The sequence below is a fragment of the Paramisgurnus dabryanus genome, chromosome 11 (assembly GCF_030506205.2).
Source record: "Paramisgurnus dabryanus chromosome 11, PD_genome_1.1, whole genome shotgun sequence".
NCBI classification, from domain to species: Eukaryota; Metazoa; Chordata; class Actinopteri; order Cypriniformes; family Cobitidae; genus Paramisgurnus; species Paramisgurnus dabryanus.
The window spans coordinates 17,035,219-17,050,206 of NC_133347.1; the positions used below are offsets into that span (position 1 = coordinate 17,035,219).

The 14,988-nt window shown below is 37.9% G+C and overlaps 1 protein-coding gene across 2 annotated transcripts in view; it reads left to right on the plus strand.

Moving 5' to 3' along the window:
* The first annotated feature begins 3,352 nt into the window (after window positions 1-3,352).
* The window catches only part of ccser1 (coiled-coil serine-rich protein 1), a 96,805-nt gene continuing 85,169 nt past the window's right edge, over window positions 3,353-14,988 (plus strand). For both annotated transcript variants that reach the window (XM_065247185.2, XM_065247186.1), the window contains exons 1-3: window positions 3,353-3,544; window positions 4,584-5,729; window positions 9,534-9,718. In XM_065247185.2, coding sequence (XP_065103257.1) covers window positions 4,604-5,729; window positions 9,534-9,718 — 1,311 coding nt within the window. In that variant the 5' untranslated portion in view covers window positions 3,353-3,544; window positions 4,584-4,603. The remainder of the gene's footprint in view (window positions 3,545-4,583; window positions 5,730-9,533; window positions 9,719-14,988) is intronic.

Sequence of the window (14,988 nt, forward strand, 5' to 3'; positions counted from 1 at the left end):
GTAGAAGTGGGTTACTCATTGCCGGACTATATTGGGTCTATAGTAGCTGTCATTTCAACATCTCAGTTTTTGTTTGCTGGGGACGTTCCTGTCTCTTAGAGAAAGTCAAGATTCACCTGGGAGCAATTTACCAATTTAGGACAGATTTAGAAAAAATGTCTAATGGTAATGTATAGAAATATGTTTGACCATACCCTGTATTTTGACAACATGTTCAACCATTTTGCATGTAAAGACTTATACTATGAACTAATGCCTAAATGTTGTGGGGGTGAGACTATTCAACAGAGACCCATTATAATACATTTTGATCAACATGACATAAGCAACTGATAATGTAGGAAAAAGCAGAGAATTGTACATAATCATTTGCATGGATGTACCAAAACATTTGCAACTTGTTCAAAGAAATGAGAAACTGCTTTTTTGATGTGCACAAGTGACACAACGATGTGAGAATTGAACAAGTAGTTTTGAGAATTTCAATTCTGATCTAAGAATTGTACTAAAGCGACTGAGAAAAACTGTAATATGTGGTGAATGAAGATAAGAAAATGAAAATTGTTTACTTAACATCCAAAGTTTTCATGCTTTTAAAACCCCTCAATTTGACTTTTTATGCACTCCTAGAGCCAGCTAATACAATGGATAATATTAATCTTTATTGCCTCGCAGCATTAGAGCTCACTGAAGGTCTCGGTGACCCCCAGACCTTGTTGATTTTTTGGGTTGGGAACATCAATGAACATCAAATGGTTGTAGAGAAGCTCTGCAGAAATAACATGCCCATATATTATGACTGACTCTGACATAGCACATTTACTAACCTACAGTATACAGCAGGGCACTGCATTATCACTTGTCTCATAGCAACCGCCTCTTTAAGCTCACCGTGATGCTAATTCACTGTTGAAACAATTTCAGGGAAAGAAACAGCAAACCATAATCAAATAGACAAAAACAGACATTTTAAAGCAGTTTGTGAAAAGGTATAGTTATTAACATTAAAATGTTTAGCAGAAAAGCCGGTAAGAGCCCTTTACTAAAGGCACATATTAAGAGCATAATGAATGATATTGGAAAATATAAAACTTAAGAGCAGACCAAAACCAAGTGAACCAAAAACAGAACATAAAAAGATACTTTGATTTGACGATAATGAGAATAAAGAGAAGTTAGGCTGTCTCTATGAGATCTTTGTAGATTGAAAACAAATAGTGGATAGACACGATCAGCATTTAAATTCATGCCCTTTGTCAGACACTTACAAAAGCGACTCACATTCAATCTACACATTACTTTTTTTAGACAGTATGCATGCTCATTTTAAAACCAAAAGAGTTCTTCTATAAGTAACAAAAAACTTTTAAGCAAAGTTTTAAAAATTGCATGTCTTCTATAGGCTTTTAACCAGCTTTTTTGGTTAATATGGATTACAGATTCACTTCCTCTAAGAATATATTAAAATAGGCTAGTATCTGATAAATATTGTATTTGGGTAAATCTGACTCATATGCATTATCTGCAATGCATATACAAAATGAGCAACATTGAAACTTCAAGTGACTTTTATATGCATGATTCAAAACATTGAAAATCTTTAAATAGATGCAGGCAGGGAAGAGCTTAGGCACATTCGTTTGAAGTAGAATGAATCAGACCTCACAAACAGCTTTTTGGGGTTATACTAGGTATTATAAGTGTTATTGTGACAAAGGTAGTGACGCATTCATAAAATAAAAAAAACATCTGTAATTATAGATGCTTCATTCATTTGAGCTCATCATAAAAGTCTGAACTTCATGTTCACATACCACATTTATTTATATAAACAGAATTTCAGATGCTTCAATTTTTAACGATCAAAGCTGGTTTCCCATTAACCACAGTGCTCAACATCCTGTTTTTGCTTCACAAATAAAAAACCTAATAAAAGCATTTTTTTTAGACAGCTTAAGTTTATGACAACAGTGACCTCACGTGGAAGTCATAAACATTACTGAATAAAGGATTTTGAATGAAGGACATGTCCTCCATACTAAAATAAAGATGATTCTGTCCCCCGCACTTTTTCTAACTCTTTTATTATTATTATTGTAAATGAACATATACACAAAAACAGGCCTGCAATAGAAAAACACAAACTACAATTGTCAAAGGCAGACACATTGCACCATCAACAGTCACAATTCAAATATGAAAATGCAAAGAGGTGTAAGGAATTAAATAAATATAAATAATGAATTAAACAGAAGGAAAGATTTTTTTTAATTAATAAATAAATAAAATTAAAACATTTAAATAAAATTAAAGTACGTAATTGATAATACAGGGGGTTAAAAATAATTATTTGGTACAAAGATCTTTGGAAAAAAATGGCAATTATATAGCTTTTTTATTTGAAAGGGTATCAAGAGAGTTTGCTATTATTCCAAGTTCTCTGATAAAGTGAGTAAAGGAGGGATGAGTTTTAAGAGATCTACAATTGAATGAAAAATGAATAATGTAGTGTTGTGGATCGTTTTTTAGTACACCACACTTAATTCGAGGCAAATCATCTCTCGTACACGCCCGGGTCTGTTTTCAGCGTCCCAACCAACAGCACGCTACAGCTGCATCACCTTTAAACTGTACATTATTAATAAGGCACAATTAGGTCATTATGTATCATTTTATTGTGTACTTAGACATAAGGTAAAATCCTATGCAAATTATTTCCGTAACACTTTACAATAAGGTTCATTAGTTAACATAGTTAAGTACAATAGTTAACATGAACTAATAATGAAGTGCACTTTTACAGCATTTATTAATCTGTGTTAATGTTAATTTCAACAATAACTACTACTTTATTAAAATCTTGTTTTCATTAAATGTGTTGTCCCCGAATCCACCCATCTCTGTGTTATTATTGAAACACCACATTTTGTGATACTTTTAACACAATTAACTTGTGTTATATTGTAACATAAAATCAACACGAAATGACACATAATGTGTTAGTATAACGCACAAAGATGCAAATCCTTTCTAGAGTCTACGTAATGATATATGTAACCTAATACACGTACAAAATCATAATCGCAGGATATACGCTCCCTTTCTCACATGTGAAACCCTAGAGCAAATTTTAATTTATACAAAGCCTCCGGCACATTATTGATGCCAGAAAGTAAAAAAAATAATAAAAATAATACACTTTACATACGTTTTAGTTACTTTAAAGCAATACATGTTTAAGTGTTTTTTTTTTTTTGTTATTCATTTGTTCATATACACAAAGCAACTGCACCTGTCTGCGATTTTCAATGACGCTCACGCAGGTGCCTTGCGTCACGCGCAAAGGCGGAAACGCGGAAGAAGAAGCATGAGCGCATTCCACGTCACTTGAAGTGGATTTGCGCGAGCGACCTAGGCATTTTGACACAAGAATTTGACGCTTTGAGGTGAATTTCGCCGTTTGTGATGCCACGATCGTTTTGGCGTCACGCCCATACGGACAGTTAACGGAATAACAGCCGATGATCGGAGAATTTAGCTAAAGGTAAATGTTTGTGCTGTACTGCGGCCAGAGCTCGCGTAGCCGGTGGCTGTATATCGCCGGTTATTCGGCGTTTTCAGCGTTTTCTGGCGCTCTCTATCTGTTAATGCATAAATGCAGACATGGCAGCCGTCTATAATAAGAAAGCTGTGCTTCACAGCAGCTATGATATCAACTTAGCTGCATTTAGGGCATCTTATCCGCGTTCCCAGTAAGATGATGAGCCACTATACCTACTGTGAAATAATGCGCGCGCCCGGTGTTGATACGGTATTAAGACGCCGTGCAATGCGTTATGATAAGCATCTAGTATGTTGTTTTCTCAATGGCGTTAAAATGTGGGGTTAATAAACTAAAATCAGAATAAATGACAGCTTTTTGGTTATGGGCCATATCGCGTTGATGTCCTGATAAGTATACATGATGGTCCTTTCCCACATGAAAATACTGTAGTATGCTTTAGTGTTTACTCAGTAAATTGTAGTATTAGTATGCTGTGTAATTACTACACATTGTTAATACTGTTCATTTCTGTAGTATTAACTATAGTGAATTGATACACTAGAAATATACTGCAGTATACTTGCTAGTATAATATTGACCGTTTTAAGGTTAAAAAACCCTATAGTACCTATACATTTTACTATGGTTTACTAGTAAATACTAAAATTGCCTTACAGTTTTATTAGTTGTTATGCTATGTATAAAAATCAATAATTGCACAGAAGTTCACATAATATTTAATTAAGTGTTGTTTATGTCAAACCAGGTAAGATAAAACAGTGAAAGGTGTAGTCAAGGAGTGTATCACATTGGGGTGTGTACATGTCTTTGTTGTGTATCAGAGAAAAAAATGCCTTCATATTACCTTTCCTGATTCGATGTGACACATTGGTGACAGCAGATTGTGGCTAATGTGCTGTAATTGACAGTAGCCTACTCCGTAAACAGCAATGGCCTAACTTTGTCCCCTGTTAGTCTAAATCATAGTGTCTGTTTATTCAGTCATCATGCTAATACATGGCTTTATTTCTGTTTGCAGAGTGTCTGCTTCCGATCTTAATGGGCGAATCAGGGACACGTCGCTCCACCCTGGTCTCCAGGCTTCCCATCTTCAGGCGTAGCTCGAGCAAGAGACAGGAATCGCTTCCTTCCTCGCCTTCCTCCGGTGGTGTCAGCAATGGCGTCCACACCTCCTCGCCGTCCAGCACCAACTCCAGCTCCAGCAGCACGGGCAAACGCCGCAGTATCTTTCGCACACCGTCCCTCAGCTTCCACAGCAAGAGGAACAGTGACCCCATTCAGCTCAACCTGGATAATCGAAACCAGGGGTGCGACGCTATCCTACGTGAAAGTTGCAATCCGAAGCGGCATTCGTTCGGATTCGGTGGGCATAAGAAAAAGATCACACGCTCTCAGACGGAAGACCTCGAGAAAGCCTCTGCCAATCGCAACGTATTTATCAACTGCATCAGCTCAAGGACGAACGAGGGAGATGATTCGGGTTTCCTCGATGATGTGAGCAGCAAGAGGTCTTCCAAGCATAAGAAACAACTCCTACCCAAGTCCTTCTCAGCTCACCAGCGGTTTTCAAAGAACTCGTCCGATGTGCCCGAACAGGCTAAAGTTCAGGATGATCCAGAGGAGCCACCTAAAACTGGAACCCCAGGTTCCTGGCCTGGAGAGTTGGTTGAGAGTTCTCTACAATCACCTATTATTTCTGAGGACCGTACCACAGCGATCACACCCTCTGATTTTGTACCCATCACTGAAGACTCTGTATCAGAAGTGGATGCTCTGCCTGCCCCCAGCCCTGCGGCTCCCCCAGAAAACGTTAGCCAGGTTGTTTCTACCTCACAGGTCCCCTTAAGCCCAGCCCATGCCACCACAGATAAGCCAATACTGCCAGATACCAGCAACACAGCCAACACACAGTGCGAAAGCACCACTGCCCATACAGAACCAGTAACGCTGCAGACTGTCCAAGAGATTAACACTGAACCGAACCCGGATCAGTCAGAGGCCAGTGAGAACGAACAAGCTCAAGAACTGAGCGAGGACAGCAGCTCCAATCTTGTAGGCCGTGAAAGGCGGTCTAGGAATGCTGTTTTTATTCAGCATGCCGGGAAATCATCCATCCAAAGCAAACTCGAGACCAGGCCAATCCACCTGAGAAAGCCGCACACAGGTAATGACAATAACCAGTTGTTTGTTGTTAGTGGAGCAGGTTAGGGAAATGACTCACATACCTGTTCACCTTACAAAGATTGTCAGATCTTTAAACCAGTTGCACTTTAATCTCTAGTGAAGGTTGCATTAGTGAAGACACATTTATTTTAATCTTATGTATGCCTTTGATATGCCCAAATAAGTTTATTTCATTAATATATTAATATGTTCATTTAGGTATTTTATGCTAAATGACACAACTTGTTAACTGCACAAGAGATGAAATGAAACTTGCATGCAGAAAATCACTTGCCAGACTTTAGTGGTCATTAAACAAAAATGTTTGACCACAAAGTGCTGTGATGTCTGAATCAGATCAGATCAAACAAAGAATGTGAATTTAGGAGTAAGGTGTCACTTCAGAGATGACGTGTCTGTGTATCGTGTACCCTTACTGTAATTATAGCCTTAATTTGACAATAGCTAAAACTGAGTGCGAAACAGCTTTGCGGGCACCTCTGAGAACTTCCTAACTCTTAAAATACTGTTATTATACACACAAACCAGACCTGGGAGCTTTTTTCACAATAGAAACAGTTTTTCATGCATTTTGTAATGAACTGTGATTTTTCCCCTCTGTAAATTATACTGTTACATTACAAGAACTTTCACTGCAGAATGCCTGTGGCTTGGAGGTTTATGTGAAACAAACCCTGTATTGAATTTCCTCTAGTGTGACCTGATACTGGCTTTTTACCCTCTTTCCTTTCTCTCATGGATCATTTTGCAAAGGAAAGTGAATTTGATACTCTTTGGGTTCATTCACAAATATATGCTTGGGCCGATATTCATAAATTATTGCTATTTTCATAGAGTTAAGAAGTCATGCTGTCAGGACAAATTTTTTGTTAATGTTGGCAGTAGATCAGCATGAATAACGATTTGGTTATCCATTCCTTAATACCCAATAGGATTATTCAGCGTTGGAAACTTTAGCCAGTGTGTGTTTTGCATTCCTTGTGAGTTTATTCCAAGTGATTGCTGTTATTTTGCATATTTTGAGCAGTACTTCTTTTGACTATAGGTTTGGGGCTTTCGTGAAATATCAGTGTAGTTTTTGCTGTGTTATGTTAAGTGGTGTCAGTAGGGTCTTTGTTTCTGAAGCTGAATGTGTTTCATGCAAATCGTAAGAGTGGATAATTTTTAGGATGTGGCCTTGGCCTAAAACTGCTTAGTCTTTGTGTATAAGATCTTTTCCACATACATTTTATATGCTTTAGATTTTGATATTCTTTGAAGTTACTAGTAAGTTAGTTTTTTAATGAGCAAATAATAAAGAGCGTTAATTAGTTCACCCAAAAATGAAATTTTTGTAATTATTTACTCACCCTAAAGATGTAACAAACCTGTATACATTTCTTTGCTCTGTGGAACACAAAGGAAGATATTTTGAACAATGTTTGTAAACAAACAGTTTTTAAGCACCATTGACTTCCATAGTATTTTTCTTTCTTACTATGGAAGTCAATGGTGCTACTGTTTCATGCTTGATTACAAATATCTTCATTTGTGTTCAACAGAATAAAGAAATTCATACAGGTTTGTAACAACTTAAGGGTGAGTAAATAATGACAGAATTTTTATTTTTGGGTAAACTATGCCCTAAGGATTGTAGGCCTGGGCCTGGCAACATGATAGTTTACATATTACATTTTTTACCTGCTTTATTTGAATATTATTTTCCATAAACCTTCATATCTACAGTTTATATCATACATGACTTTGAACGTATTTATAAATCCAGTCTTTAGTGACTCTGTAAAGTAGGGCTGTCACTTTTGAGAAAAATCAAATTCGAACGGATCAGTTGTCAATAATCTCATTGACAACAAGCACACATACAGCCTATAACCCGCGCATTTGTGAGCCGTCATTGACAAGTACATTATCTCTGCGCGTGCTGTTTGCTTGACCGTTTTTAATGATAGAGAGCACAAACCCTTTGATACTTGAGATGAAATTAAACTTATAGATGAGTTAAGCAGATCTCACCTGACTCTGTCGTCTATGTGACACGCGACAGTCAACACATCATCATTTCAAATCCGTTTACAAGACGAATGCTGTTGTTGTTTAATATAAAGTTTACATTGCATTGTAAAAATGATGAAATTATCTTCATACATGCTAATTTCATAATGCGAACGTATTAACACGTATTTTTATTCTGCTATAATATTTAACACTATAAACAATATGTCATTTTATATACAAACTATAATTCTATCTTGACATGCACATGAGGTTCATTTTGGTCCCATTTGATTCCCTCTCGTGCGCACAGTTGCTGTCGTCGGTCTCACTCTCAGCCTCCTTCCTATTACAAGGTGTTACTGTAAAAAATGCGCCACACATGCCATTTTAAAAACCGGATGGTTTATTTATAGTTCAAATACGGATATTTCACGTCATGTTCGAATGCATATTCGAATATCGAATAAAAAGTGACAGCCCTACTGTAAAGTGGAATACGAGTACTTGCATTTCAGTACTTGCCGATACCGATACAGAGTACTTAATAAAAAACATGATTTAAATTTACAGGTAACAGCTTTAGTCATATAATTTAACAAAAAAACAAGGGATTAGTTTTCCAGTTTGTTGTAAACTCTGCCTCTTTGGACAACACAAGAGGCATTAACCCCTTACACGCCGCTCAAACATAAACATTTCTCAGACCGTGGTATCGATCCCTGGTATCGGGGGACTTTTAACGAGCACGAGTACTTTAGAAAATGTGGTATCGAGGCCGATACCCGATACCAGTATCGGTGCATCCCTACTGTAAAGTTTCTCTTACATCTTAATATCTTTAATTAAACCCATTAACAAACATAAATATATAACATATAATTAATTAATGTAGATTAAAATAGCTACATGTCATACTTTTTGTGTAAATATTTTATTTTATGTGACCCTGTCTGTTAAACCCAGCTAAAGTAATTTTTGTGATTGACTATTTTCTACATAAAATCCTACATAATGTAAAGAACATTTCTGTCAAACTAAAACCTTAATATCTTTTCTATTGACTGAGTAAGGCCATGTCAAAGATTGAAATCAATGTGAAATTAAACACACTTCAATCCTTTTAAACTCCTAATCAAATTATGAAACTTTAACCTGGATTTTACAGACAGGGCCACATATATTTAGCCAGAATATAGTAAAAAGCACCTTAAAGGAGGTGTGTGTAAATTTTAGTGGCATCTAGTGGTGACATGCAATTGGAATGAACAATTTCTACATTATTTTATTAGCTCTATCATTCAAATGTTGGGAAACACTCATTCTTAATTTATTTTTATTTTTACATGTAAGCATCCAAAATACATCAAAGTTATGTTATATTTAGCAACTTTATATTTTAGACTCTTGGCATTTTATGAAGCAGCTTGTTAAATTCTAACAGAGAAGACTTTTTAAACGGTATTAAACAAATTTCTATCTGTTATGTGCGCTAATACCACGCCTTTTGCTTCTATCTTTTACCATGCATGTTTGTTAAAACTAGTTATATTTCCTAATTAAACTTAGGCCTAGTCCTGTCTTAAGATAATCCTTGTCCAGGAAACCACCACAATATATTTCTTCCAATTAAAAGAAAAGTGTTTTTTGAACAGTAAACCTTATATAAAATATAATTTCTTTGTAGCAGGGCCAGTGAAAAAGTGAAAAGTCAATGCGATTAAATATTCTGCAAAAATCAAATCAGTTGAACAGATCCTTACTGTTGATTCATGTTTTTTGTCTTTCACAGTGTCCATGTGCAGCAGCGTGAGCCCCTACCATGAGGTGATGCGGATGGAGAGACGTCTAAGGTCGGCCTCTGAGGGGGCCGGAGGTCCCAGACTTCATCTCAGCCTTAGGGATCCCCACTGCATGGAGCCTAACACTTTATCCAAACAGAGAACCAACTCCTCATCTTCCAAACTGGGCAGCCTGGTAGGTGTGAGGGTGGGTCCATTGCCAACACACAACTTGACTGCTTTCATTTACTTTATACGTTATCTGATCAGTAGTTTAATCTGGTGTGTTAAAGGGGGCTTAGTCAAAAGATGTGTGATTTCGGAGGAAATCGGTGTTGACAGAAACATGACACAAAATTTAATCAAAATGTTACCAGGCGTTTTAGATGCTTATCAAGATTGCATTTTGGTGAAGCAGTCATGTTGCAGTCGTCTGCTTGATCAACACATGCAGCCGAGTTGGAAAACCTCTGGTGTAGATTCTTGCTGCGTCTTGTAAGGGATTAAATTAAATTCCCACCTAGAGATGTTATCACAACATTTAATTAAACAGACAAATCCTCAACACCATTTCACTCAGCAGGTCTGCACAGCCAGCATATATTGGTCACTTTACCTCTTAGTTTACCTCTTAGTTACTTGATTTATGATGGCTGCCTTAACATCATCCCTTACACAAATACTTATGTAATACTTATGTATATCTACATTGCACAAGTATTTATGTAAGGGATAATGTGTAGGCAGCCAGTTGTTATGGCAGGATTAAGCCCCAACAGTGTGAAGCGAAGCGGGGTATCATGAAGGGGCTTATTATAAGATAACAACCGACTGTCATGTCCCGCTTATTACACAGCTGTTTACCTCATAAAGGAACATTCATAAAATATTCATAATCAATATGTAGCTATTTTTTAACGAATGCAGACCTTCCATGAGGAAGGTGAGAGGTGAAAGGTTAAGACAGGGGTGTCAAACTCATTTTAGGTTGAGGGCCAGATGGTAAATAAGTCACCATGTGAGGGCTGGAATAACTTTTTTAAACCTTAGTGTGGTGATATTAGTGTTAATATTAACTAAACAAACTAAAAATTAATTAGCGAGAAAACTAGAAAAACACACAGCTCTGTGTGAACTAAACTAGAATCCCCTGCTGTTTGTCGCGTGTCACCATCGTGGACAGAAACTGATTCATGGCCATTTCATATACAGTACACAGACCGCAACTGTCACTTTTCTTGGCGTCTGCCGCGAAAAACCAAACCCGTGGAAATTGCAGAATGTTTGGACGAGGACCGCATGAGGTTCGTCTACGCTCTGCCTGTGAAACTGTCCGCTTTTTGCTGCTTTCTGCATGTCTCCTATTTAAACTACTACTACTACGACTGTCGTGTCCTGTCTGAAAAGGTTATAATATGTTTTTAATTTAAATCATCACGCTGTATGTTTTATTTTAAGACAATCACATGTCACAAACACGCTATTTGGTTTAACCATTTAAATATAATGTCATATACTGTAGTTATTAAAAGACATATTTACATTTAATTTGTGAAATATTAAACTGTACCGGTCAAAATGATTTACAGCATCCGATCGATCAGAATCGAGCATTCCAACGAGCCATGTAATAAAATATTATAATATTATGTTATTACTTATTATACAACAGTTCACTCTGTTCTTAAATCTGAGAGGCTTTTTCAGCCATGCTATATTTTACCAGCATCAACATACGCAAAGTGACAAGAACTCAATAAAACGGACCATTGCAACACTAGCGCCCAGCAGCTTATTTTAGCAGGTTCCATTGAAGTTATAAAGCATTTCCTTTGTTGCTGAATGATGTTGTCTGCACCTGCACAGCTTGAGGACAAACTAATTGCTCCTGTTTTCCACCATAGAGGAGGAAACGTTCACATCCTGTGTTATTGTTCTTTAATGCTTCCAAAGGTGCCACTGTTAATTCATCATTAAATCGTGTGGCATCATAATAATTTGTGACCGAAGTTATCTGGACTGTAGGCTGACCTGAGCATTCCATTTACATTATCCAGTTTGGGAATTGTTCTTGGAAGGTTCTGCTTCCTGAGGGCAGTGCGTTTGATCAACAGAAGTGGGAAATCATAAGAAACCCACACTGCAGCATGTTTTTGGTGACACTTGGCCTGTTGTAGCTCTGAGAATCCGGTTCCTGGTGTTCTTGATTCGGTGCCTGATACAGATTGGATGCGAGATCACAGTAATTGCACAGATGAAGTGGATTAAAGGAAATTTTTCTCATACTTGAAATCTGTTTAATAGGCATACAAATGATGTGCAATCAACTTCAGAGAAGGGGCAGTGATAGTCTGGCCAATAATTTATAAACCTATGGTGTATGTCTGTTTGACCTTATATCAGGGTCTGGATTTACTTCTGTTGAACATTTCTGATCTTATGCAAAAAATGTAAATTGGTGTATCGGTACACCCCTTGTATACAGTAGAGTTTAATTTAGCAGCACAGAAGGTCATGGGTTCAAACACAGGGAACAGTGCTAAAATATGTATACCTTGTAATGCACCAAAAGTCGCTTTGGATAAAAGCATCTGCCAAATGCGCAAATGTAAATGTTAAAGGCAGAGACAATTTTGTGGTGTGGATTTTGCTTTATAACTCCTCCCTTTGATGACCTCAAATGAATGTCAGTGCTCATTTACTTATTTACACATGTGTAGGTTTGAAATACAACGTTGTTTCACAACTTTGTTTGAATTGTGTACTGTAAACACAAAGACAGGCAGGAAAAGGGAAGTGTCCTATTGTCAAACCGAGAACTTGCCCTTAAAGGGAAGCATGCTGTTTGATGGTCTCTGTATTCCTCATATGTTAACATTTGAGGAACAGCAGTCGTTTCCCATTTCTATAATCTTTAGCCAACACTCTTGTAGAGTATGAATTGTGGCAGTTTACTCTTTATGCAGCTTAATTTGCATAAAGATGTTCCTTGTTTGAAAATGTGTACGTTTGTATGGTTGTAATCTGTAAAACTAACATTTCTAATGTAATATTGATAACTAATTGTGATTGAATCAATATACAGTAAATAAATAAGAATCGAATTGCCAAATTGGTTTCAAAACCCAGCCCTACTAAAAAAGGTATTTGAAATGATAAATTAGTGTTGATTTTTTTGTGTAATCGATACTGTTGACATTTGCGAAGTTTTTAATCTGTACAAACCAGCTGTACCACTGATGCAAACACGCAGTTTGTAAAACCAGTTCCATATTGTTGTGCATGGCTGAAAGGTAAACATTTTGAGTTTGGTTGCAGCTACTGTAAGTACAGTAGTATCATCAGGCTTTATTATAAAGTGTTTCTAAGAATCCACATATATTATTTGAACATTAATGCAACACTCAAAAAAGTATACCATGGCATGAGGTAACAAAATAATAAATCAAGTATTATGGCACAAATGCATTTTTTTAGGCAAAACTTTAAATGAAAAAATAGTAAAGTAAAAACTAATTTATCCACACTTTCGGTTTGGCAGGCTTATTTGTCCATGTCCACAGTTAATATGATAAACTACACCTGTGTTATTCTACTAGGACACCTGTGTAAATGGGGGGAGAAATGACTTCATACTTCAGCTAAAAATGACCTTTGCTGCATCCACATCTAATGACCTAGAACCAATTCTAGGCTTTAGTGGAAACCAAGCAAGTATACAGTGAGGAAAAAGGTATCCTTTATCGCCCGATATCCCACAATCCTGTACAAGTGACAGTTTTATCATAAAAAAATATATTTTTCATTTAAATGTAATTTACAATACAAATCAGTGAAAACGGTCAGCAATGTACTCAATATACAGTGAGGAAAATAAGTATTTGAACACCCTGCTATTTTGCAAGTTCTCCCACTTAGAAATCATGGAGGGGTCTGACATTGTCATTGTAGGTGCATGTCCACTGTGAGAGACATAATCTAAAAAAAAAATCCAGAAATCACAATGTATGATTTATTTATTTATTTGTATGATACAGCTGCAAATAAGTATTTGAACACCTGTCTACCAGCTAGAATTCTGACCCTCAAAGACCTGTTAGTCTGCCTTTAAAATGTCCACCTTCACTTCATTTATTATCCTAAATTAGATGCACCTGTTTGAGGTCATTAGCTGCATAAAGACACCTGTCCATCCCATACAATCAGTAAGGGCGCACTCACACTATCCAAACCAAACCGCGCTCGGGCGCGTTTGACCCCCAAAGCCTGGTTTGTTTGACTAGTGTGATCGCTCCGTTCCGCGCCCGGGCGCGGATTGTTTAATCGCGCCGCAGCCGGGTTGGAGAGGTGGGCCGGAGCGCGGTTCACTTGGGCTCAGGCTGTGGTGTGAGCACAATCGCGCCTGAGCACGATTCAAAAGGTGAAGTCGTCAGTTGTGCGACCACTCACCTTCATCTGCCTCCGTAAAAACCTTTTGATGCGCGCAGCGGGGTTACGTGAATGTCCGAGCTGCGCACGTGACAGATGAACTAAGCAATATGATGACATGTGAGAGGGCTGTCTGTAATCGCGCACCAAACGACTCCGAATAAAAAACACAGACTTATCATTACGGTGGGTTCCAGTGTTAAGAGAGCGCTTTACTTCCTGCTTTTTCAATACAATCGCATCTTAATGACGAAAGCGCGCCCGGACTCGGATCGATAAGAAGTACAGTGTTAGTGCGTGCACCTGGGGGAGTAGGGAGGGGTGACAATCGCGCTGGGGCATGGTTTGGTTTGGATAATGTGAGTGCGCCCTAAGAATCCAACTACTAACATGGCCAAGACCAAAGAGCTGTCCAAAGACACTAGAGACAAAATTGTACACTTCCACAAGGCTGGAAAAGGCTACGGGGAAATTGCCAAGCAGCTTGGTGAAAAAAGGTCCACTGTTGGAGCAATCATTAGAAAATGGAAAAAGCTAAACATGACTGTCAATCTCTTTCGGGCTGGGGCTCCATGCAAGATCTCACCTCGTGGGGTCTCAATGATCCTAAGAAAGGTGAGAAATCAGCCCAGAAGTACACGGGAGGAGCTGGTCAATGACCTGAAAAGAGCTGGGACCACCGTTTCCAAGGTTACTGTTGGTAATAAACTAAGATGTCATGGTTTAAAATCATGCATGGCACGGAAGGTACCCCTGCTTCAACCAGCACATGTCCAGGCCCGTCTTAAGTTTGCCAATGACAATTTGGATGATCCAGAGGAGTCATGGGAGAAAGTCATGTGGTCTTGGAACTTTTTGGTCATAATTCCACTAAATTTGTTTGGAGGAAGAAGAATGATGAGTACCATCCCAAGAACACCATCCCTACTGTGAAGCATGGGGGTGGTAGCATCGTGCTTTGGGGGTGTTTTTCTGCACATGGGACAGGGAGACTGCACTGTATACCTCTTCAACCCTGAGGACCCTGTCCCGGGTCCA